General features: G+C 41.5%; 1 protein-coding gene, 2 long non-coding RNA genes and 1 pseudogene across 4 annotated transcripts; 3 read left to right on the forward strand and 1 right to left on the reverse strand.

Annotated features, from left to right (window-relative positions):
- Positions 1-1354: 1354 nt before the first annotated feature.
- Positions 1355-3786, forward strand: LOC148789615 (uncharacterized). The gene is made up of 7 exons (XR_016079118.1): positions 1355-1564; positions 1674-2505; positions 2623-2860; positions 2970-3049; positions 3131-3217; positions 3405-3605; positions 3715-3786. It is a non-coding gene; the product is annotated as an uncharacterized LOC148789615 (long non-coding RNA).
- A 390-nt stretch (positions 3787-4176) lies between these two features.
- LOC148789616 (uncharacterized) lies at positions 4177-6250 on the forward strand. The gene is made up of 6 exons (XR_016079197.1): positions 4177-4372; positions 4482-4561; positions 4643-4729; positions 4901-5141; positions 5248-5327; positions 5409-6250. It is a non-coding gene; the product is annotated as an uncharacterized LOC148789616 (long non-coding RNA).
- A 15272-nt stretch (positions 6251-21522) lies between these two features.
- Positions 21523-25625, reverse strand: LOC148789617 (uncharacterized; annotated as a pseudogene). The gene is made up of 3 exons (XR_016079451.1): positions 25511-25625; positions 22979-23919; positions 21523-22456 (listed from the first exon to the last, which is right to left on the reverse strand). The product of XR_016079451.1 is annotated as an uncharacterized LOC148789617 (transcript).
- A 148-nt stretch (positions 25626-25773) lies between these two features.
- On the forward strand, positions 25774-26556 carry LOC148789618 (uncharacterized). Its single transcript, XM_088893068.1, has 2 exons — positions 25774-26250; positions 26446-26556. Exons 1-2 carry the CDS (start codon positions 25774-25776, stop codon positions 26554-26556), a joined length of 588 nt encoding a protein of 195 aa, XP_088749194.1.
- Positions 26557-26776: the final 220 nt, after the last annotated feature.

A 26776-nucleotide genomic window follows, 5' to 3' on the forward strand; every position in this document is an offset into this window, starting at 1 on the left:
CGGAAGTGATACGGATGCGGAAGCTGCATAGGTATGTGTTTTTCGTACAATGTCTGCGTACCTAAATTGTATCAGTTTCAGAAGACAAGGTTTGTCGGTCGTGGCAGTGTCTATAATATCCTTTGGTCTTATGGATGCAGGCACGAAGGATGCTCGACTTGCAGGCAAGATACACAACCTCTCGCGGAGAAACCATAAGGAAGCCGATCAACTCTTCGGTGTAAGCTTCTTAATTCTCAGCTTCATTTGGTGTTCTCGTTTGGATGTATGGGTTACTAAATTGCTTTGGTTATATGCGTAGTTTTCGATTTCTCGAGGCGTTGCTACTTTTGGCGATCGGCTTACTGACTGCTGTGCCTTACCCTTGTTCCCGGTTTTCGATGTCAATGTAAGTATAGGAAACATCCCGTGCTTAATTCAGTTCCGCTTTCTTTTAATTCCGTAGGATAACTGAATGGGTGTTTCTTGTGGGTGTGTGGGTTACTAATTGCTCTATTGCCATTGTCGTGCTTGTAACTTTTCTGAATTAATTAATAATCCTCATCACCGACATGTTCATGCATTGCCACTTTCAGGAGATTGCATCCGCAGAGCCGATTCAAGCGTTCGAATTGTAGTAGTGAACAGCCATGGCCTCGCATACGCTGGAGTCCATAATGAGCCACTCTAACCCATTTCTTCTGTATACACTCTTAAACTTTTTCTTCTCCACCTAATTCTAATTAGATATTCTTGGCAGGTGAGTGGCGTGGGCGTGGAACGAAGGGTCGGGAGTGAAACGATTCGGAAGTGGCACGGGTATGTGTTTGCTGTAGAATGTCTGCATCCCTAAATTTGAAAATTTTTGGAATATATGGCTTGCCAGTTGTGGAGGTGACCATTATATCCTTGGTTCTTATGGGTGTAGGCACGAAGAATGCTCGACTTGCGGGCAAGATGCGCTACCTCTCGCGGGAATACTATAACGAAGCCGATCAACTCTTCAGTGTAAGCTTCTCAATTCTCAACTTCATTCGGTGTTCTCGTTGGGTGTATGGGTTACTATTTTGCTTTGGTTATATGCGTAGTTTTAGATTGCTCGAGGCTTTGCTACTTTTGGCGATCGGCTTGCCGGCTCCTGCGCCTTGCCATTGTTCCCAGTTTTCGATATCAATGAAAGTATAGGAAACATCCCGTGCTTAATTCAGTTCCGTTTCCTTTTAATTCCATAGAATAAATGACTGGATGTTGTTGTGGGTGTGTGGGTTACTAACTGCTCAATTGCCGTTGTTTTGCTTGTAACTTTTCTTAATTTATTACTAATCCTCATGACTGACACCTTCATGCATTGCCACTTTCAGGGGATTGCGTCCGCGGAGCTGATTCAAGCGTTCGAATTGTAGCAGTAATCAGCCAAAGCCTCTCTTACGCTGAAGTCCAGAATGAGCCACTTTAACCCATTTCTCCTTTATTCTCTCTTAGACTTTTTCTTCTCCACCTGTTTCTGATTAGAAATTCTTGACAGGTGAATGGCGTGTGCGCGGAAAGGGGACTCGAAAGTGATACGGATTCGGAAGCGGCACCGGTATGTGATTGTTGTTGAATGTGTGCATCCCTAAATTTTAAAATTTTTAGAAGAAACTGTTTGCCGGTTGTGGAGGTGACAATAATATCCTTGGTTCTTATGGGTGCAGGCACGAAGAATGCTCGACGTGCGGGCAAGATGCGCAAACTCTCGCCGCAATACTATAAGGAAGCCGATCAACTCTAGGTAGAAGCACTCCCGAACAGATCATTAATTGGGACAAAATCTTAGACCCAAAACCGTCCATTTTAACTTAAAATTTTTGGTTGAAAAAATAACTTAGGTTTAAAACCGAACCATTTAATCCAAAAGAAACCACTTTTCTTATTTAAATCGCAAACTAAAATTTAAACTTTAATCATATATCGTTAATAAAATTGATGGAAAAATACTAAGTTACTTATATGTTAAAACGTTAAACACCTTTATTTATCTATCTTTCAGATTCGTCACTTTAAACCTATGATAAGAGAAAAACTATAATAAAACGAAGGAAATAACATATAAGGCTAACAAAATAATCGATTTTGGGCATGAATCGGTTCGGGGGGGGCGAGAACCGGAACCGACCCAATTATTTATTTCAACAGAATCACGGAACCGGATCCTTTATAAATGGTTAGGTCTATTCGGGCCAGTCGGGTAGACCTGAACCGTTGACAGCCCCTTCAAGAACACGAACGATGAGAGCGATTGTGCCGCAGCAAGGTTGGTATCCCTTTTTCTTCTCTCTTCGGACCTGTACTTCGAGGTAAGGACCTTTCAAAACCGCACTCGATGTTCGTACCTTTGTTATTGAAGCATATGATGTTGTCCTGCGAAGTTGATTTTGGATTCGCACGAATTAATAGATTCTGCTAATGCAATTTCTACCTTGTCGTTGCAGGAATATTCTAATGGGTTCGCATTGTCAAGTGCCGTATCAGAATCACTGCGATAGTGTAAGCCAGCACTGCTTGTATCTGTTTAAACTTCTTATAAGGGCTTCTATTGCTTTATTTCCGTTTTTGTGCTTGTATCTTTTTTTAATTTTCTGATACTCCCCTTGGCTTCTGCAGGCATTGCCACTTCCATGAGATTGCGTCGTTGGAGCTGATTCAAGCGTTCGAGTTGGAGCAGTGGTCTGTCGAGGCATTGCATACGCTGGAGTCCTGAATAAGCCACTCTAACCCATTTCTTCTATATTCACTTCTAAACTATTTCTTGCCCACCTGTTTCTGATTAGATATTCTTGACAGGTGAAGGGCGTGAGCGCAAAGGAGACTCGGAAGTGATACGGATGCGGAAGCTGCACAGGTATGTGTTTTTCGTACAATGTCTGCGTACCTAAATTGTATCAGTTTCAGAAGACAAGGTTTGTCGGTCGTGGCAGTGGCTATAATATCCTTGGGTCTTATGGATGCAGGCACGAAGGATGCTCGACTTGCAGACAAGATACACAACCTCTCGCGGAGAAACCATAAAGAAGCCGATCAACTCTTCGGTGTAAGCTTCGTAATTCTCAGCTTCATTTGGTGTTCTCGTTTGGATATATGGGTTACTAAATTGCTTTGGTTATATGCGTAGTTTTTGATTTCTCGAGGCGTTGCTACTTTTGGCGATCGGCTTACTGACTGCTGTGCCTTACCCTTGTTGCCGGTTTTCGATGTCAATGTAAGTATAGGAAACATCCCGTGCTTAATTCAGTTCCGCTTTCTTTTAATTCCGTAGGATAACTGAATGGGTGTTTCTTGTGGGTGTGTGGGTTACTAATTTCTCTATTGCCATTGTGTTGCTTGTAATTTTTCTGAATTTATTAATAATTTTCATCACCGACATGTTCATGCATTGCCACTTTCAGGAGATTGCATCCGGGGAACCGATTCAAACGTTCGAATTGTAGTAGTGAACAGCCATGGCCTCACATACGCTGGAGTCCAGAATGAACCACTCTAACCCATTTTTTCTTCTCCACCAATTTCTAATTAGATATTCTTTGCAGGTGAGTGGCGTGGGCGCAGAACTAAGGCTCGGAAGTGAAACGGATTCGGAAGCGGCACGGGTATGTGTTTGCTGTAGAATGTTTGCATCCCTAAATTTGAAAATTTTTGGAATATATGGCTTGCCAGTTGTGGAGGTGACCATAATATCCTTGGTTCTTATGGGTGTAGGCACGAAGAATGCTCGACTTGCGGGCAATATGCACAACCTCTCGCGGGAATACTATAACGAAGCCGATCAACTCTTCGGTGTAAGCTTCTCAATTCTCAACTTCATTCGGTGTTCTCGTTTGGGTGTATGGGTTACTATTTTGCTTTGGTTATATGGGTAGTTTTAGATTGCTCGAGGCTTTGCTACTTTTGGCGATCGGCTTGCCGGCTCCTGCGCCTTGCCATTGTTCCCGGTTTTCGATATCAATGAAAGTATAGGAAACATCCCGTGCTTAATTCAGTTCCGTTTCCTTTTAATTCCGTAGGATAAATGACTGGATGTTGTTGTGGGTGTGTGGGTTACTAACCGCTCAATTGCCATTGTTTTGCTTGTAACTTTTCTTAATTTATTACTAATCCTCATGACTGACACCTTCATGCATTGCCACTTTCAGGGGATTGCGTCCGCGGAGCTGATTCAAGCTTTCGAATTGTAGCAGTGATCAGCCAAAGCCTCTCTTACGCTGGAGTCCAGAATGTGCCACTTTAACCCATTTCTCCTTTATTCTCTCTTAGACTTTTTCTTCTCCACCTGTTTCTGATTAGAAATTCTTGACAGGTGAATGGCGTGTGCGCGGAAAGGAGACTCGAAAGTGATACGGATTCGGAAGCGGCATCGGTATGTGATTGTTGTCGAATGTGTGCATCCCTAAATTTTAAAATTTTTAGAAGAAAATGTTTGCCGGTTGTGGAGGTGACAATAATATCCTTGGTTCTTATGGGTGCAGGCACGAAGAATGCTCGACGTGCGGGCAAGATACGCAACCCCTCGCCGCAATACTATAAAGAAGTCGATCAACTTTTTGATGTAAATTTCTCAAATCTCAGGTTCATTCGGTGTTCTCTTGTGGTTCTTTTGGTTCCTAATTTGCTTGGGTTATATGTGCAGTTTTAGATTGCTCGAGGCGTTGCGAATTTTGGGGATGGGCTTGCCGGCTCCTGCGCCTTACCATTGATTCCGGTTTCCGATATCAATGTAAGTATACGAGACATCCCATGCTTAATTGACTTCTTTTATCTTTTAATTCCGTAGGATAAGTGACTAGATGTTTCTTGTGGGTGTGAGGGTTACTAATTGCTCTGTTCCGGTAGTTGTGCATGCAACATTTCTTACTTTTTTAATACTCCTCTTGACTGGCAAATTCAGGCATTGCCGCTTTCAGGAAGTTGCGTCCGTGGAGCTGATTCAAGCATTCGAATTGTTGCAGCAACCAGCCACGGCCTCGCATACGCTAGAGTCCAGAATGAGCCACTCCAACCCTTTTCTTCTATATACACTGTTAAACCTTTTTCTTCTCTACCTATTTCTGATTGGATAATCTTGACAGGTGAATGGCGTGGGCGCGGAAAGGAGACTCGGAAGTGATACGGATTCGGAAGCGGCACAGGTATGTGTTTGTTGTAGAATGTTTGCATTCCTAGATTTTACCACTTTTGGAATATAACTTTGCCGGTTGTGGAGGTGTCCATAATATCCTTGGTTCCTATGGGCAGGCACGAAGAATGCTCGATTTGCAGGCAAGCTGTGCAAGCTCTCACGGCTTTTCTATAGGGAAGCTGGTCCAATCTTCAGTGTAAGCTTCTCAACTCTCCACTTCATTCCGTGTCCTCTTTTGGGTGTATGGCTTACTAACTTCCTCCGGTTATATGTGTAGTTTTGGATTGCTCGAGGCATTGCCCCTTTTGGGGAGGGCTTTCCGACTATTGCGCCATACTATTGTTTCCGGTTTCCGATAACAATGTAAGTATATAGGACACATCCCTTGCTTAATGGACTTCCATTTTTTTTTAATTCCTTCAGATAAGTGACTGACTATTTCTCGTCATGCTTTGAGTGGTGGCTCGACTGGAAATTGGCCGCCATTCAAGATAGGGCTGTCAACGGGTGGGATCCGGGTCCGGTCTAGGTTGATGCACTCCCGAACAGATCATTAATTGGGACAAAATCTTAGACCCAAAACCGTCCATTTTAACTTGATATTTTTGGTTGAAACAATAACTTAGGTTTAAAACCGAACCATTTAAGCCAAAAGAAACCACTTTTCTTATTTAAATCGCAAACTAAAATTTAAACTTTAATCATATATCGTTAATAAAATTGGTAGAAAAATACTAAGTTACTTATATGTTAAAACGTTAAACACCTTTATTTATCTATCTATCAGATTCGTCACTTTAAACCTATGATAGGAAAAAAACTTTAATAAAACGAAGGAAATAACATATATGGGTGACAAAATAATCGGTTTTGGGCATGAATCGGTTCGGGAGGTGCGAGAACCGGAACCGACCCAATCATTTATTTCAACAGAATCCCGGAACCGGATCCTTTATAAATGGCCGGGTCTATTCGGGCCAGTCGGGTAGACCTGAACCGTTGACAGCCACTTCAAGAACACGAACGATGAGAGCGATTGTGCTGCATCAAGGTTGGTATCCCTTTTTCTTCTCCCTTCGGACCTGTACACGAACTCAAGTTTTATGAATAAAAGTCAAGTGGGTCGGCTAGGAGAGTGACTTTTGAACATCCTCTCTTCTATTCTGGCCGAACACTCTTCTCCTCTCCTTCTTCTTCTTTCTCTGTTCTTTCTTCTTTCTTCTTCTCTATTTTGACCTAGAATCAACTAGGGTGTATTCACATGGTATCAGAGCATTTAAGGTCTCGTGTTTTTTTTTTTTCTTGCCGCTGTCTTCTTCCTGGGTTTGCCGCCAGCTTCACAGTAGGTTTCATCATCCTACAGCTGACCTGATTGAAGACTTGATAAAGGGCTGAAAAGGAGTTGCCGTTTTGAGGGCCTGGAGGTGAGAATGCCTCTGGCCGGTGTTGTGGTGGTCGTTGAAGTGGTATACTAGACCCTCTATTCAGTGTACGAAGAGGGCTGGACGTATACAGGTATGGACACTGCTGTCGTGTGTTCAGAAATGGACTGTGAATGCTGATTTTTTTTTGTGTGCTTCAAAAGTTAGTTGTTGTGGTGCTGGGTGAAACTGATACACATATCAGTCATGTTTTTTTTTTTGTGTTTTCTTGCTCGCATGTGTGCTGAAAGAAGAGTAGTAGACTGCTGATGTCCACGACAGCAGTGGTGTGGTGTTGATTGTGTTGTGGTGGCTGACATATCTATGATTCTAAATGCTTAAAAGTGAACCCCTAGACCTTGTGTGTAATCAGTTCTGCAGTATGAAGAACAAGTGTTCGATGAAATGACTGAGTAATTTCAGTAGTGGTGTGTTGATGGTAAATGGTCCTGCAGTGTGCAGTCCAAGTGTTTGATGTGTTGACTGAATGATTTCAGCTTTAGAGTGTAGTGTGTAATGTGTAGTTGAAGAAAGTGGGTTGGTGGTATCATAAGTGAGATAAGTCTTGTGACGAGTGTGAGATTGTGGTGTATATTCAAAGGAGAAATAATTGAAATGGCTTCAACTATAGTTGGGAATGACAACAAAACAGGTATCATGCTTTCTTCAGATTATCTAAGTGTTCAAATGACATCCATCAAGTTGAATGGTGAGAACTATGTACCATGGGCAAAATCTGTGGAGGTGCTCTTGAAGGCCAAGAGGAAAGTAAAACATGTGAGGGAGGAGAAACCTTCCTCTGATTCTCCTGGGTTCAGTGATTGGGAACAAGATGATGCACAGATAATGACATGGCTTTGGAACAGCATGGAGCCAAAGATTAGTGTGAACTTCATGTTCCTAGATACAGCCAAAGAGATCTGGGATCATGCTAAAAAGTTGTACTCTGGACAAGACAACACAACTAGGGTATATCAGTTATACCAAGAGTACTTCAATTTGAAGCAAGAAAGTCAAAGCTTAGAAGAGTATTTTGCAAGTTTGAGGAACATCCGCAATGAGCTAAATGTGTATCACCCTCTAACATCAGATGTCCAGATCCAACAACAGCAACGTGAACAGCTTGATGTGACTAGGTTTCTTGTGGGCTTGAAGACTGAGTATGAGCCTGTCAGAGCACAGATATTGGGGGGATCAGCTCTCCCCTCACTTGAAGAAGTTTTTGCCCGTCTTAAGAGGACATCCATTGAGCCGGTGGAGCATTCTTCCTTCTCTGATAGATCTGGTTTGGTAGTGACTAAAGGAAGTGGCCGTGGAAGTAGAAGTGGTGGTGGCAGCAGTGGCCCTCTAAGCAACCGTGGTGGACACATGTTTAACCGGGCTAGTGGCCGGACTGGAGGCCAAGAGTCAGGGGGAGGTCGTGGAAAAGGAAGGGGTAATGCTCAGAGAAAATGCACACATTGTGGCTTAGAGGGGCACACAGTTAATTTCTGCTATGATTTGCGTGGTCCACCCAACACTTGGGCTAACCATGTTACATCTAAGAGTAATAGCACAATTACTGAAAGCCAACAAACTGCCCCAACCCCCTCCACACCCACTTGTGCTTCCGGGCAGGAAATGGTGAGTGTACCACGGGCAATATATGAGCAATTCCTTCAAACATCTCAGCTGAACACAGCTACACTTGACCATTCAGGTATGACTTGTTTAGCTTCCAAAGCCTCACCCTGGATCATTGATTCTGGAGCCTCGAACCATATGTCTGGGACTCTTGATGTATTTTCATCCCTTTCTCGCACCTCCACATCTCAGACAGTTACACTTGCTAATGGTTCTACATCTCCTATTTGTGGTGTTGGTGATGTTGATTTCTCCTCATTGTTTTTAGCATCTGTTTTATATGTTCTTAAGTTCCCTTTTAACCTTATGTCTGTTAGCAGATTAACCAAGTCCCTTAATTGTTCTGTAACCTTCTATCATTCTTCTTGTGTGTTTCAGGATCTCAAGACGGGGACGAAGATTGGTGGAGGGCATGAAGCCGGTGGTTTGTATTACCTTGATGGTGGTGGCCCTCCAGTGGCTTTTCAGTCGTCTCTTACTCCTCTCCAATAGCACTATAGACTTGGTCATCCCTCTCTCAAGGCTTTGAAGCTGCTAGTTCCTTCCTTGAGTCATCTTTTATCATTAGATTGTGAGTCATGTCAGTTGGGAAAACATCATCGAGTCTCATTTAGTCCAAGAATTGATAGTCGTGTCTCAAGTCCTTTTGCTTTAGTTCATTCTGATGTATGGGGTCCAGTTAAAGTGGTGTCATACAATGGGTTTAAGTATTTTGTAATCTTTGTTGATGACTTTTCAAGGATGACATAGATCTATCTTATGAAAGACCGTAGTGAATTGTTCTCTATTTTTCAGAAATTTCATGCTGAAAATACGCACTCAATTTGGTGTTCATATGAAAATACTTCGCTCCGATAATGCCAAAGAGTACATCTCCTCACCATTTCAGCAATACCTAGAACATCATGGAAAAATACATCTCCTCACCATGTCTGCGTACCTAAATTATATCAATTTTGGAAGACTAAGTTTGTCGGTCGTGGCAGTGGCTATAATATCCTTGGGTCTTATGGATGCAGGCACGAAGGATGCTCGACTTGCAGGCAAGATACACAACCTCTCGTGGAAAAACCATAAGGAAGCCCATCAACTCTTCGGTGTAAACTTCTTAATTCTCAGCTTCATTTGGTGTTCTCGTTTGGATGTATGGGTTACTAAATTGCTTTGGTTATATGCGTAGTTTTTGATTTCTCGAGGCATTGCTACTTTTGGCGATCGGCTTACTGACTGCTATGCCTTACCCTTGTTCCCGGTTTTCGATATCAATGTAAGTATAGGAACCATCCCGTGCTTAATTCAGTTCCATTTTCTTTTAATTCTGTAGGATAACTGAATGGGTGTTTGTTGTGGGTGTGTGGGTTACTAATTGCTCTATTGCCATTGTCGTGCTTGTAACTTTTCTGAATTTATTAAAAATCCTCATCACCGACATGTTCATGCATTGCCACTTTCAGGAGATTGCATCCGCGGAGCCGATTCAAGCGTTCGAATTGTAGCAGTGAACAACCATGGCCTCGCATACGCTGGAGTCCAGAATGAGCCACTCTAATCCATTTCTTCTGTATACACTCTTAAACTTTTTCTTCTCCACCTATTTCTAATTAGATATTCTTGGCAGGTGAGTGGCGTGGGCGCAGAATGAAGGCTCGGAAGTGAAACGGATTCAGAAGCGGAACGGGTATGTGTTTGCTGTAGAATGTCTGCATCCCTAAATTTGAACATTTTTGGAATATATGGCTTGCCAGTTGTGGAGGTTACCATAATATCCTTGGTTCTTATGGGTGTAGGCACGAAGAATGCTCGACTTGCGAGCAAGATGCGCAACCTCTCACGGGAATACTATAACGAAGCCGATCAACTCTTCGGTGTAAGATTCTCAACTTTCCACTTCATTCCATGTTCTCTTTTGGCTCTCACGAAGAATGCTCGCATTGTCAACTGCCGTATCAGAATGACTACGATACTGTAAGCCAACATTGCTTGTATCTGTTTAAACTTTTTATAAGGGCTTCTATTGCTTTATTGCCGTTTTTGTGCTTTTAACTTTTTTTAATTTTCGAATACTCCCCTTGGCTTCTACAGGCATTGCCACTCCCATGAGATTGCATCATTGGAGCTGATTCAAGCGTTCGAATTGGAGCAGTAGTTCGCCGAGGCCTTGCATACGCTGGAGTCCAAAATAAGCCACTCTAACCCATTTCTTCTATATTCGCTTCTAAACTATTTCTTGTCCCCCTGTTTCTGATCAGATATTCTTGACAGGTGAAGGGCGTGAGCGCAAAGGAGACTCGGAAGTGATACGGATGCGGAAGCTGCACAGGTATGTGTTTTTCGTACTATGTCTGCACACCTAAATTATATCATTTTTGGAAGACAAGGTTGGTCGGTCGTGGCAGTGGCTATAATATCCTTTTGTCTTATGGGTGCAGGCACGAAGAATGCCCGACTTGCGGGCAAGATACACAACCTCTCGCGGAAAAACTATAAGGAAGCCGATCAACTCCTCGATGTAAGCTTCTTAATTCTCAGCTTCATTTGGTGTTCTCGTTTGGATATATGGGTTACTATATACACTCTTAAACTTTTCCTTTCCACCTATTTCTGATTAGAAATTCTTGACAGGTGAATGGCGTGGGTGCGGAAAGGAGACTCGGAAGTGATATGGATTCAGAAGCGGCACAGGTATGTGTTTGGTTCTTATGGGCTGGCACAAAGAATGCTCGATTTGCATGCAAGTTGTGCAACCTCTCACGGCTTTACTGTAAGGAAGCTGGTCCAGTCTTAGGTGTAAGCTTCTCAACTCTCCACTTCATTCTGTGTCCTCTTTTGGGTGTATGGCTTACTAATTTGCTCTGGTTATATGTGTAGTTTTCGATTTCTCGAGGCGTTGCTACTTTTGGGGAGGGCTTGCCGACTATTGCGCCATTCTATTGTTTCCAGTTTCCGATAACAATGTAAGTATATAGGACACATCCCTTGCTTAATGGACTTCCATTTTCTTTTAATTCCTTCAGATAAGTGACTAACTATTTCTCATCAAGCTTTGAGTGGTGGCTCGACCGGAAATTGGCCACCATTCAAGATAGGGCTGTCAACGAGTGGTATCCGGGTCCGGTCTAGGTAGAAGCACTCCCAAACCGATCATTAATCAGGACAAAATCATAGACCCAAAACCGTCCATTTTAACTTAAAATTTAGGTCGAAACAATAACATAGGTTAAAAACCAAACCATTTAAACTAAAAATAAACCGCTTTTCTAATTTAAATCGCAAACTAAAGTTTAAACTTTAATCATATATCGTTAATAAAACTGATAAAAAATACTAAATTATTTATATGTTAAAATGTTAAACACCTTTATTTATCTATCTATCAGATTCGACACTTTAAACCAATGATAAGAGTAAAACTATAAGATAACGAAGGAATTATTATATATGGCTAACAAAATAATCGGTTTTGGGCATGAATCTATTCTGGAGGGCTGAGAACCTGAACCGACACAATTATTTGTTTCAACATAATCATGGAACCGGATCCTTTATAAATGGTTTGGTCTATTCGGGCTAGTCGGGTAGACCTGAACCGTTGACAACCCCTTCAAGAACATGAACGATGGGAGCGATAGTGCTGCAGCAAGGTTGGTATCCCTTTTTCTTCTCCATTCGGATTTGTACTTCGAGGTAAGGATCTTTCAAAACCGTACTCGGTGTTCATAACTTTGTTATTGAAGCATATGATTTAGTCGTGCGAAGTTGATTTAGGATTCGCACGAATTAATAGATTCTTCTAATGCAATTTCTGCCTTATCATTGCAGGCACGAAGAATGCTCGACTTGCGGGCAAGATGCGCAACCTCTCGTGGCAAAACTATAAGGAAGCCTATCAACTCTTCGGTGTAAGCTTCGCAATTCTCATCTTCATTCGGTGTTCTCATTTGGGTGTTTGGGTTACTAAATTGCTTTGGTTATATGCGTAGTTTTAGATTGCTCGAGGCGTTGCTACTTTTGGCGATCGGCTTGCCGACTCCTGCGCCTTACCATTGTTCTCGGTTTTCGATATAAATGTAAGTATTGGAATCATCCTGTGCTTAATTCAGTGCTGTTTTCTTTTAATTCCGTAGGATAACTGACTAGATGTTTCTTGTGGGCGTGTGTGGGTTACTAATTGCTCTATTGCTGTTGTTGCGCTTGTAATTTTTCTTAATTTATTAATAACCCTCATGATTGACATATTCATGCATTGCCACTTTCAGAAGATTGCATCCGTGGAGTCGATTCAAGTTTTCGAATTGTAGCAGGGATCAGCCATGACCTCACATACGCTGGAGTCCGGAATGAGCCACTCTAACCCATTTCTTCTATATTCACTTCTAAACTATTTCTTCTCCACCTGTTTCTGATTTGATATTCTTGACAAGTGAATGGCGTGGGCGCGGAAAGGAGACTCAGAAGTGATACGGATGCGGAAGCGGCATAGGTATGTGTTTGTTGTAGAATGTCTACATCCCTAAATTTTAACATTTTTGGTAGATAAGGTTTGCCGGTTGTGGAGGTGACCATAATATCCTTGGTTTTTATGGGTGTAGGCACAAAGAATGCTCGACTTGCGGGCAAGATGTGCAACTTCTCGCGGGAATACTATAAGGAAGCCGATCAACTCTTCAGTGTAATCTTCTCAATTCTCAGCTTCATTCGGTGTTCTCGTTTGGGTGTATGGGTTACTGAATTGCTTTGGTTATATGCGTAATTTTATGTTGCTACTTTTGGTGATCAGCTTGCCGTCTCCTATGCCTTACCATTATTCCCGGTTTTCGATATCAATGTAAGTTTAGGAAACATCCTGTGCTTATTTCAGTCTCATTTTCTTTTAATTCCAAAGGATAGCTGACTGGATGTTTCTTGTGAGTGTGTGGGTTACTAATTACTGTATTGCCGTTGTTGTGCTTGTAACTTTTCTTAATTTATTAATAATCCTCATGACTGACATCTTCATGGATTGCCACTTTCAGGTGATTGCATCAGCGGAGCTGATTCAAGCATTCGAATTTAGTAGTGATTAGCCATGGCCTTGAATACGTTGGAGTCCAGAATGAGCCGCTCTGACCCATTTCTTCTATATTCACTCTTAAATTTTTTCTTCTCCACCAGTTTCTAATTAGATATTCTTGATAGGTGAATGCCGTGGGCGCAGAGAGGAGACATGGAAGTGATACAGTTTCGAGAACTGCACAGGTATCTGTTTGTTGTAGAATTTCTGCATCCCTAAATTTTATCACTTTTGGAAGGCAAGGTTTTCTGGTTGTGGATGTGGCCATAATATTCTTGTTTCTTATGGGAAGGCATGAAGAATGCTCGATTTGCTTGCAAGCTGTGCAACCTCTCGCAGCTTTACTATAAAGAAGCTGGTCCACTCTTCGGTGTAATTTTCTCAACTCTCCACTTCATTTTGTGTCCTCTTTTGGGCATATGGCTTACTAATTTGCTCTGTTTATATGTGTAGTTTTGGATTGCTCGAGGCATTGCTACTTTTGGGGAGGACTTGCCGACTCTTGCGCCTTACTATTGTTTCCGGTTTTCGATAACAATGTAAGTATAGGACACATCCCTTTCTTAATTGACTTCCATTTTCTTTTAATTCCTTCAGATAAGTGACTGACTATTTCTCATCAAGCTTTGAGTGGTGGCTTGACCGGAAATTGGCCGTCATTCAAGATAGGGCTGTCAACGGGTGGGATCCGGGTCCGGTCTAGGTAGAAGCACTCCCAAACCAATCATTAATCGGGACAAAATCATTGACCCAAAACCGTCCATTTTAACTTAAAATTATGGTTGAAACAAAAACATAGGCTAAAAACTGTACCATAAACTAAAAAAGCCACTTTTCTTATTTAAATCGCAAACTAAAATTTAAACTTTAATCATATATCGTTAATAAAATTGATAGAAAAATATTAAATTATTTATATGTTAAAACATTAAACACCTTTATTTATTTATCTATCAGATTTGACAATTTAAACCTATGATAAGAGAAAAACTATAAGAAAACGAAGGGAATATTATATATGGCTAACAAAATAATCGGTTTTGGGCATGAATCGATTCGGGAGGGGCGAGTACCGGAACCGACCCAATTATTTATTTCAACATAATCATGGAACCGGATCCTTTATAAATGGTTGGGTCTATTCGGGCCAGTCGGGTAGACCTGAACCGTTGACAGCCCCTTCAAGAACACAAACGATGAGAGCGATTGTGCTGTAGCAAGGTTGGTATCCCTTTTTCCTCTCCATTCGGACCTGTACTTCGTGGTAAGGACCTTTCAAAACCGCATTCGATGTTCATACCTTTGTTATTGAAGCATATGATTCTGTTGTGCGAAGTAGATTTTGGACTCACACGAATTAATAAATTCTTCAAACGCAATTTCTGCCTTGTCATTGCAGGACTATTCTAATGGGTTCGCATTGTCAACGGTGGTATCAAAATGACTGCGATAGTGTTGGTCTGCGTTGCTTGTATATGTTGAAACTTTTTTCGACAAGGTTTTCTGGTTGTGGAGGTGACTATAATATCCTTGGTTCTTATGTGTGCAGGCACGAAGAATGCTCGAATTGCGGGCAAGATGCGCAATCTCTCACTGCATTTTTATAAAGAAGCCGATAAACTCTTCGGTGTAAATTTCTCAATTCTCCTGTTCATTCGTTGTTCTCTTGTGGGTGGATGGGTTACTAATTTTCTTGGGTTATATGTGTAGTTTTGGGCATTGCAACTTTTGGGGATAGGCTTGTCAACTCCTACGCATTACCATTGTTTCCGGTTTTTGATATCAATGTAAGAATAGGACATATCCCGAGCTTTATTGACTTCTATTATCTTGTAATTCTGTAGGATAAGCGATTGGATGTTTCTTGGGGGTGTGTGGGTTACTAATTGCTCTATTGCTGTTGTTGTGCATGTAACTTTTCTTAATTTTTTAATACTCCTCTTGACTAGCATATTCCAGCATTGCCGCTTTCAGGAAATTGTGTCTGCTGAGCTAATTCAAGCGTTCGAATTGTAGTAGTAATCAGCCATGGCCTTGCATACGCTGGAGTCCAAAATGAGCCAGTCTAACCCATTTCTTCTATATTCACTCTTAAATTTTTTCTTCTCCACCTGTTTCTGATTAGATATTCTTGATTGGTGAATGGTGTGGGCGTGGAAAGGAGACTCGGAACTGATACGGATTCGAAAGCGGCAGAGGTTTGTGTTTGTTGTAGAATGCCTACTTCCCTAAATTTTATCATTTTTGGAAGACAAGTTTTGTGGGTTGTGGAGGTGGCCATAATATCCTTGGTTCTTATGGGTGCAGGCACGAAGAATGCTCGAATTGCAGGCAAGCTGCGCAACCTCTCACGCTATTTCTATAAAAAAGCCGGTCAACTGTTCAATGTAAGCTTCTCAATTCTCCACTTCATTCGGTGTTCTCTTGTGGGTGTATGGGTTACTAATTTGCTTTGGTTCCATGTGTTGTTTTGGATTACTCGAGGCATTGCTACTTTTGGGGAATGGACTTGCCGAATCCTGCGCCTTACCATTGTTTCTAGTTTCCAATATCAAAATGTAAGTATAGGACACATCCCAAGCTTAATTGACTTCTGTTTTCTTTTAATTCCGTAGGATAAGTGACTATTTGTTTCTTGTGGATGTGTAGGTTACTAATTTATTTATTGTCATTGTTGTGCTTGTACTTTTTCTTAATTTTTTAATACTCCTTTGGGCATCTTCAAGCATTGCTAGGTCTAGGAGATTGCATTGGTGGAGCTGATTCAAGCTGAAAGCTAAATTATTGTAGCCGAAGTAGCAGAAAAGAGAAGAAGAAGAAGAAGAGATGCTGGAATGTCGAACTATCCAGCTCAGTCGACAGTACTATTATTTATATTATGATGTAGTACAATGATACAGGAAGTTACTAGAATGCCCCTGATTAGTGATGGGACACCCAGACAACTTAAAACATTAAACAGGATTAGGCCCATTAACAAAGGCCCAGTACAGGACAACTTAAACTTAAGTATAGGCTAATAAGAACTCTTATCAGCCGAATACTCATACATACAAAGACTTCAATCCAACACTCCCCCTCAAGCTAAGCATGGATATCAATCATGTTTAGCTTGCCAAGCATGTCCCTAAACTTTGCTGCTGCCAGCCCTTTAGTCAGTACATCCGCAATTTGCATCTGAGATGGAGTATAAGGCACACAGAGTTCACCCGAGACAATTCTTTCTCTAACAAAGTGCCGATCAATCTCAATATGTTTTGTCCTGTCATGCTGCACGGGATTGTTGGCAATGTTGATGGCAGCTTTATTGTCACAATACAACCTAAGAGGACCTTCAACCTTAATGCCAAGTTCATTAAGAAGAGTTCTGAGCCATAAGAGTTCAGCAACCCCGTGGGCCATAGCTCGATACTCTGCTTCTGCACTTGATCTAGCCACTACATTCTGCTTCTTACTGCGCCATGTGACCAGGTTTCCTCCCACAAATGTACAGTAACCCAAGGTTGACTTCCTGTCTCCAACAGACCCAGCCCAATCTACATCAGTGTAGGCTTCAATTTCAATTCTATTGTTTTTCCTGAAGAGAATTCCCTTCCCTGGGCAAGTCTTCAAGTACCTGAGAATCCTTTCAACTGCTTTCATATGAGGAATCTTTGGAGAGTGCATAAATTGACTGACAACATGCACAGCATAAGCAATATCTGGCCGAGTGAGGGATAAGTATATCAGCTTCCCTACCAATTTTTGGTATCTCTCTTTATCACAGTAGTCCTCCCCTACTGATTCCTGCAGGCCATGGTTCAGTTCCATTGGAGTATCTGCTGGCCTGCACCCCATCATGCCTATTTCCTCTAGGAGGTCAAGAACATACTTCCACTGACATATGTAGAATCCCTCTCTTGACCTGGCAACTTCAATCCCAAGAAAATATCTCAAATGACCCAAGTCTTTGATCTCAAATTCAGAAGCTAGAAACTCCTTCAGTCTTTTTATCTCTTCCAAGTCATTCCCGGTAATTACCATATCATCCACATAAACAATGAGTGCAGTAAGTTTGCTATCCTGTCTCCTTATGAACAAGGTATGGTCTGCACCACTCTGAGTGTACCCCACTTTCTTCATGGCCCCACAGAGCCTCTCAAACCATGCACGGGGAGATTGCTTCAACCCATATAATGCTTTCCTCAGTTTGCACACCTTTCTACTAAAGTCAGCCTGGTGGAGGTTCCATAAATACCTCTTCATGAAGGTCACCATTTAAGAAGGCATTCTTCACATCCAGCTGATGAAGTTCCCATGAAAAATTTGCTGCTAGTGACAATAGAACCCGAATTGTGTTGAGCTTTGCTACTGGGGCAAAGGTTTCTTTGTAGTCAATCCCTTCTTTCTGAGTAAACCCCTTTGCCACAAGTCTGGCCTTGTACCTTTCAATGGACCCGTCCTCCCTGTGCTTTACAGTAAACACCCACTTGCACCCAACAGTGGTCTTCCCCTCTGGCAGATCCACTAATTCCCAAGTTCTTGCTTTCATTAGGGCTTTCATCTCTTCATTCATAGCTTCTTTCCACCTTGGATCAGACACAGCCTCTGAGTACCTAGAAGGAACATGCACAGAGGAAAGAGCAGACACAAAGGAGTGATAGGCAGGAGATAAATGTGAGTAAGAAACAAAATCAGCAATGGGGTGCCGGGTGGTGCAAGAGCGAATAGGCTTACGGAGAGCAATAGGAAGATCCAAATCAGAAGTATGAGAGTTGGAATTACCTTGGATTGTAGAGACAGATTGATCCGAGTCCAACTGGTTGCTGTCATGAGGTTGAGGGCCCCTTTTTCTTCTGTTGTATGTAAGTATCTCTTTTTGTTGCCTACTGGAGCCTTCAGGAACATTTGCAGCATCAGGAGAGGTAACCGGCACAGTGGGAGCCTCACTGGGTTGACCCGGAATGTCACAACAAGGAGTAGGAGGAGAGGATGGAAGACCCGAGGTAGATAGGGCAACAAAAAAGGAGGGAGAATGAGAATCCTCTTCCATCCCACTAGTCTCCCCCTGAAGAGGATTCTGAGAAGACTGAAAATAGGGTTGAGACTCAAAGAAGACCACATCTCTGGTGACATACTTTCTCTTGGAGACAGGGTCATAACACTTGTAACCCTTTTGTGTAGGAGAGTACCCCAAGAATATTCCCTTTGTAGCCTTAGGATCCAGCTTGGTCTTCTTTGGATCCTTCACATGTATGAAACATATACAGCCAAAGACCCGAGGAGGAAGGGGAAAGTCTGGAAGAGTGGGGCACAAAACAGAGAAAGGGGTTTTCATACCCAACACCTTAAATGGCATCCGGTTTATCAGATATGATGCAGAAAGTACAGCTTGAGACCAGTATTGCTTGGGAACTTTGTGCTGGAATAGTAAGGCTCGAGCTGTCTCTAATAGATGTCTATTCTTGCGCTCAGCAACCCCATTCTGCTGAGGAGTATAAGCACAGGATGACTGATGTAGTATGCCAGCATCTTCCATGAATAAGTGCAAGGATTTTTCAAAGTATTCAGCAGCATTGTCTGACCTGAATTGCTTAATCTTCTTATTAAATTGTGTTTCAATCATCTTGCAAAATGCCATGGTTATCCGTGGTACTTCATCCCGTCCTTTTAACAGGTAGATCCATGTACAACGAGAGTAGTGGTCAATAAAACTAATAAAGTACCGGAAGCCATCAAAGGAAACAATGGGTGAAGGGCCCCAGACATCAGAATGAACCAAATCAAAAGGAGAACAAATTTCATTGCTGGAAATTGGATACACAGTTCTACATTGTTTTGACATTTGACATACTTCACAGGTTAGACTCTGACTTGGAATGCCCTTAAACAATTCAGGAAACAACATTTCTAATGAGGAGAAAGACACATGACCTAGCCTAGCATGCCAAAGATGCAGCTTAGCTATTGACTCCACACTTTCCGGATTACTAGCAGCAGATGCTTGTAGGGCTGAGCCAATGTCTGCATCAAGGTAGTAGAGGCCTCCATACTCATGACCGCACCCAATCGTTCTCCTTATCACTCTGTCCTGGAAGACACAATGAGTAGGAAAAAAGGTTATACTACAGTTCAAATTTTTGGTAAGTTTTGAAACAGACAAAAGATTTGAGGTAAGACTGGGAACATGTAAAACTGATTTAAGAGAGAGGTCCTTGCTTAGGTCAACAATTCCCTTTCCAGAGATAGTGGAGAAAGACCCGTCAGCAACTCTCATCTTATCCTAACCACAACAAATAATATGAAGAGAATAGGGAAGACATATGTGTCATATGGTCAGTAGCACCGGAATCAATAACCCAAGAAGTAGAGTCAATAGAGCCAATGGCACTGAAGGCAGAGGCTGTACCTGATCTAGCAAGAGATGTAGAAGCAAAAGAATTATTTCTTAGACGGGCTAATGCCCTGCTAAGGACCTCAACCTCACTAGCAGTGAAGCCCAAAGTACCAGTTCCAGAGGAATCAGAAACCTGTCCCATAGGAGAAGAAGACACTGTTGGTGTATTTTGTGAGTTGTCATCATTGTTGCTGGTGACAAAATTCCCACTTGCCGCAGGCCTGTTATCTCTAGAAGAAACATCTCTGGGTATTGAAGACATTTTGACTGCATCCACTGTGTAGGTGACACTGATTAAGACTAGCCGAAGCAGTTCTGAAGGTTCTGAACCAGTTCTGGAGCAGATCTGATTAGCTGAAATGATCACAGCAGGTTCTGACAGCACTCGACACAGTTTCAGACTTGCCGAGACTGTCACAGTTCTAAAACAGTTCAGTTACAACAGCAAGCAAGGAGTTCTGGGCTGGTAACCGACCTGAAGCTAAGGGTTCTCAACTATTGTGCTATGCAGACTCCACTTGAACTTCGAGTACTGCAACTGTAAAGAGAGTGCCCTTCCTTGCGGCCAATACTAGGACTGCTGACATCAGTCCTCAACTAGGGTTCACAGTGCTGAACAATCTGGAGCTGGCAGCTCCCTAGGTAATCTCACAGCAGTGGTGAGGGGTTTCGGACTGATAACCACCCTGAACTTGGAGCTGTTTGCCACATTGCTATGCTGGTAGAAGTGTTCACAGTGCTGGTAGAACACTAGATAGACTTCACTTGGGCTGAACCAAAAGGTGCAATAGTTCGGGTACAGTAGCGAGTGAACAGTTCGAGGCTGCAACAGTAGCAAGTGAACAGTGGGCTCTGTAGAAGAAGCTAAGTCTGTGCGAGTCTTGCTGGAGCACTGAAGCTACAACTGTAGAAGTAGCTAAGCCCCTTTCGGCTAGTGCTAGGACTGCTGAAATCAGTCCTCAACTAGGTCTGTCCTACACAGACCTCTCTTAGTAGCCAAATAGCTATTGTTTGCTGGAAATAACCTAGTAGGACATCTACTTCTGGGTCTTACTTCCCTTGAGTCCTACAACCAAGAGAAACCCTAGGTTCGAACTTGCTTTACTCTCTTACACCCCTAGGTCTTCACTGCAGCAACCCAGAAAAGGAAGAGAGAAGATGAAAAGACAGCAAGAGAAGAGAGTGTGTGCCGGCTAAAACCAGGAAGAAGCTAATGCTCTGATACCGTGAAAGCTAAATTACTGTAGCCGAAGTAGCAGAAAAGAGAAGAAGAAGAAGAAGAGATGCTGGAATGTCGAACTGTCCAGCTCAGTCGACAGTACTATTATTTATATTATGATGTAGTACAATGATACAGGAAGTTACTAGAATGCCCCTGATAGTGATGGGACACCCAGACAACTTAAAACATTAAACAGGATTAGGCCCATTAACAAAGGTCCAGTACAGGACAACTTAAGTATAGGCTAATAAGAACTCTTATCAGCCGAATACTCATACATACAAAGACTTCAATCCAACACAAGCGTTCGAATTGGAGCAGTAATCAGCCACGGCCTCTTATACATTGAACCCCAGAATGATCCACTCTAACCAATTTCTTCTATAATTACTTCTAAATTATTTTTTGCCCACCTGTTTCTGATTGGATATTGTTGATAGGTGAATGTTGTGGGTGCACAAAAGAGACTCCAAAGTGAAACGGATTCGGAAGCAGCACAGGTATGTGTTTGTTGTAGAATGTCTGCATTCCTAAATTTTATCATTTTTGTAAGACAAAGTTTTCTGGTTGTGGAGGTGGCCATAATACCCTTGGGTCTAATGGGTGCAGGCACGAAGAATGCTCGAATTACGGGCAAGCATGCAACCTCTCATGGCATTACTATAAAGAAGATGGTCCACCTTTCGGTGTAAACTTTTCAATTCTTAACTTCATTCAGTGTTCTCTTGTGGGTGTATGGGTTACTAATTTCCTTGGGTAATATGTGTAGTTTTGGATTGCTTTTTTTGGGATAATTTTACCCACCACAACTCTGCCCAGTTCAACCAAAGTTCTGGTGAGATTGAAAAGTTTCAAAAGCCCATGTAAATTCACTCAGATAATAGTCATGTAAGAAGTCTGAGGTAACTAGGTGTCAAGGCTAACATCTGCTTCTCTTTCGAAATCAGCATATGAAAAACATGTGGGCAACCATTTCCCACAACATCAGATGATATTTGAAAGATAGTTGAAGATGGGATAAATATTTTCCTTTAACAGTATAGCATTTTCATCTGTTACACACAGAATTTGATATTTTCTTTATCTGCCCATATAATATCAACATTTGTGTACATGCATCATGGAAGAATACATAGTAGACTACAAGTTGGCTTGCACTGCCTTCAAAACCAAGTTTTGTGGGATTCTGCAAGATTGATGAGAAGATTCCATGCCCTTCCTTATATCTACTACTGGTGAGTAGAAAATGATCCTTTTCCTTTGCAGTTTCTTAGGAGTAGATGCAGCTGCTGCAACAAAAGTTGTCACTCCAATAGAAAATCAATGAAATACCACAGCACTGTCATATCTATAAACAAATCAATGAACACAGGCCATCCGTTGCCACCTCTTAGTTCAGGAAGACTACTCTATATGAATATACATTCTGTAGACTTATCCCAAGCTGAATAAGTGGCTGTTTCTTGCATCTCATAGGTGTTTTTGCCCCAAATTTACATGTATGCATAGGATACATGGATTTGGTAGCAGTCCAGAGGCTTTCTGATGAGACTTCTGTGTCTCTCAACACCATCCAGCTTCTTCTGATGGTACCAGCGGGTCCGTGTTGGTCATTCATAACTACTCCTGGTATCTGCAACACATTGAGAAAAGCACTCAGATCCATGGTTATAATGGTTCTTTTTTTCCTTTTCTTCTTTGGGGGGGGGAGTACTGAAAGAAATACTTTGGTACTTTGATGTATGGGGGTTATAAGCTAAGGCCTAGTCCCCCTCACCAAGGTCATAAACGGTTTTTTTTTTATTTATTAATAAAATTTAATGGTCCAACCAACCAGAGCACTGCAAATTCCATTGTAATAAAAGATCTATTTTTTAAACATCTAAATGTAAAGCATTGAATGTCACGGTATGTCAAAACCTAGGGAGTTGGGAACCTTTACAACTTAAAATAGTTAAGCTTTTGAACTAACAACCATGTCAATGAATCAAACAGAAAACCATAATGACATCAATGAGTCATTGGTGCGTTATTCTAATAAGAACCTTCTGAATCTGGAAGTAATAAATAATGCATATCAAGGAACAATGTAGAACTAAATGCAAATATCACAATCAATTAAAAAAATGACAAATAATAGCATATCAAAACACACCTCATCCATGCCATCTGCGTCTCTGGTATCTAGGAAACCTTTGATCAGTGAGTAGAAAACAACAAGATTTGGATGTATTCCAAGATCCTTCATCCTGTAAACAAATCTCAAAGAATCCTTCATATAACCCTCTTTACAATACCCATTTATAATGATACCACAAGTTCGTTCATTGGGCTGCACCTTGTTATTCTACATCTCCAATATCATCCTTTCAGCCATCTTAGTGTCCCCGTTCTGAGCATAAGCTCTTGCAAGTGTTATATGTGACAACATCAGGTTGCAAACCAGATGCCACCATCTTATACACCATATTCCATGCTTCTTTAAAGTTGTTATCGTTACACCTATCTCTAACAAGGATATTATATGCTCTGTGGTTGGGTTTTACATTTTCCTCCTGGGACAATAGTCTAATAGTTTCAACGACTCTTCAGGCCTACCTGCAATTCCATATCCTTTGATCAAGGTGTTGAAAGTGCTTGTTGTAGGTTTAGATTTGCTCCCTTTCATCTTCCAAAAGGTTTTCATGGCTTCCTCAAAATTTCCAGATTCTGAGAAACCATTGTTAATAGCATTAAAAAAAATTGAATTGGGTTTCATCCCACTCTCTTCCACTTTAGAGATGAGTGAAGGGATTGACTTGAAGTGCTTCTGCATGGTCCAGGCAATTAAGAGAGTTGTGTATGTTATCAAGGATGGCCTGTGGCTCTCTTCGATTAAGCTATCACAAATGAATTGCACTTCATGGGGTTTGATTCTTTCAATCAAAATGTTCATTAGTTTTGTTTTTGAGCGAACTTTTTGGAAGTTACCTTTGCTCAAGCACACAAAGCAGTGGGATTGAATTTGGGAACCAAGGGAGCTTGAAATTGGATGTAGCTGACTCTTCTCACTTGAATGTGGTTCCTGCCAAGTTGAATAACCATCAAAATTTGACCCTTAAAACAATGTATCCAATTTTCATTGATTAACAACTATGACATTATTTATCAAAAAAAAAAAACTATAACTATGACATAGACACATATTTGGACTCAGAAACAACTAAAAATCTGTTCAAATTTCATTGTGATGAAAGGTCTGCTCTGTTTCTTTTTTCAAGGGATAGATCTTCTTGCCCCTCTTGGATGTCCCACCTTCTGGATTCATAAAACTGAATTTTGACGGCTGTAGTGTCGGGAATCTAGGGCCTTCTGGAATTGGGGGTGTGTTCAGGAATGAGGAGGGGATTATTTTAGCTTTGTTTTCAGGCCCTAATGGAGAAGGAGACTCACTTAGAGCTGAGATCTTTGTGGCTTTGGAAGGTATCCAAAAATCTAGGGACCTGAACATTAGGAGTTTCATCCTTGATGGTGATTAGATGGCTAAAGGAAGATAATAGCAGCTTGTGCAGGTTTAGCAATGAAAGGGAGAAATTCAAATGGCTTACTAGGGGTATTGAGGTGAAGTACAACTGGGTGAAAAGAAATGCCAACTCACTTGCTGATGGTCTAGCCAAACAAGGGGCGAATAGGGGTTCTTTATTTTGGGCTAATTTCTAAGTCTTTTATTGTATTCTAATGGTGGGGAGCCAAGTCATTTTATCTCCCTCTTTCTTGTACTTAAATTTCACTTCTTTAATAAAATTTTTCATTTACTGATAAAAAAAAAGAAAGATATTGGACTTAGGTAAACATTAATGGATTTGGTTATTAGGGTTGACCCAATATACTTGACTAGCTGATGTTCTTGTTGAACAATGTTGAGAAAGTTTAGGCAAGGGTGTTTTTAGTCTTTACCTCTTCCCTTTGTACTCTTTTTGTATTTGGGCGCTCAAGTAGGGACCTCTTTGTAATTTCTTATTTCAAAATATATAGTGCCTTTTGAGGGTGTGAACAGTAACAAGAACACACCACTCGACACATTCCTCTCTTCTTCTTCTTTCTCTCTTTCTTTCTCATACAAACCCTAGATTTACAATACTAGTTGACAACTTGGTATCAGAGCAAGGTTAAGGCACTTGGGAATACCTTTCTTGCTGACTCTCTTGCACGAGATGAACTACTGACGTCAGACCGCCGTCGGATGACGTCAGCAGTCCATACAAGTGTCAGCAACAATACATGAATCATATATGGTTTGATTCGCCCTGATTCTAGAAGATTTTTGGTATGGCTCTTGTCTTGTTCGAAGCTTTTATGATTTTTAATAGATTTTTCAAGCAGAAAATTGCAAAAAATCCAGATCTGATGTCGAGCCTTATATACTTTGTTTAATCAGTTTTTCTACTGCAAAACCTAGACCATTCAGGTCGTTTTTTACCATGGGAGCAATGGGGAGTGGTCCCGTATTTTTCTAAGCCCTAGACAATTTTTGGGAGATTTTCTTCTCCCTCTATTTTGGCGCCAACTTAGTTTTTTTGTTCTTTTTTTGCTTCTTAACCGTGTGGTGGCCTTGTTTCTTGGGTCCTTAGCTGTGGTTAAGTATTTGGGGCCCCTTTCGGTTGACACGAAAGTGTTTTGATAGATTATGGAATCATTAAGGATGTACAGATGGTTTCTAGTGTGTTCCCGGGAAGTGCAGACATTTCCAGTGGTATGATAACTACTGTAAAACTTGATAGAACCAACTTTTTAGAGTGGTCCCAAACTACTAAGCTTACCATCACTGGGAGAGGTAAATTGGGATTCATCATAAGAAAGGAGGTGAAGCCAAATCTAGAAGATCCAAAATATGCAAAGTGGGAACAGGATAACTCCCTTGTAATGTCTTGGTTGATTTGCTCAATGCAACCTCATATTGCTTGAAGCTACATGTTTCTTTCAACGGCCAAAGATATTTGGGATAGAGTTATTGCCACTTATTCCCAAGTTAACAATACTGTAGCTAGAGTATACCAATTTCGAAGGGAAGCTTGCAGTATGCGTCAGGGGGAGAGATCTGTGGCTATGTATTTCTCTTCTCTACAGTCTATCTGGGAAGAAATGGATCACCTGAAGACTCTTGTATTGAAGGACCCTAAAGATGGTGAGCAATATCGAAAGTATATAGAGGAGAATAGAGTCTTTGATTTCTTGGTTGGCTTGAATCCAGAGTTTGATTTTACTAGGCAACATATTCTTAGTGTCGGCATTGTCACTCTTGCTTCCACGTACTCCCTTGTACAAGGGGAAGAGAGTAGAAGGACAGCCATGATGCAACCTCCTATAATTGATCACTTTGCCTTTATGTCATATCGATCAAAGCAAAATACTAGTAAGCACCATGTTATTGAGAAAGCTGAGGATGTGGTTTGTGATTATTGCAAGAAGCCAAGACATACTAAGGAAAAGTGTTGGAAGCTCAATCCTCACTTAAAACCATAAAAGTGCAAAACCGGGAGGAAGAGAAATGCTCACTTGGCTACAGTTGGTAATGATGCTCAACCTTTTAATGTTCATGACTCCTCTGATGTAATGGACAAACTTAAGAATATACTGCTGCAGCTGGAAAAGGGTGGTACATCCTCCTCATCCAGTTCAGGACTTAGTAATCCATCTAGTTCATATGCCAAGAAAGATACTACACTTGTTTGTTCCACATCTTTTAGTCCTTGAATTATAGACTCCGGGGCCAGTGCCCATATGACTGATATGCCTTCACATTTTACCTCATATAAGTTAACCCGAGGAAAGGAAAAGATTACTGTTGCTGATGGATCTCAGACCCCTATTTCGGGTTAGGGTGAAGTCAAACTCACTCATAAACTTTCTCTTGGATCAGTTCTTCATGTGCCCCAATTACATAAAAGTTTGTTGTCTGTTAGTTCTCTTACAA

The sequence above is a fragment of the Nelumbo nucifera genome, chromosome 8 (assembly GCF_055504915.1).
Source record: "Nelumbo nucifera cultivar China Antique chromosome 8, China Antique-T2T, whole genome shotgun sequence".
NCBI lineage: Eukaryota > Viridiplantae > Streptophyta > Magnoliopsida > Proteales > Nelumbonaceae > Nelumbo > Nelumbo nucifera.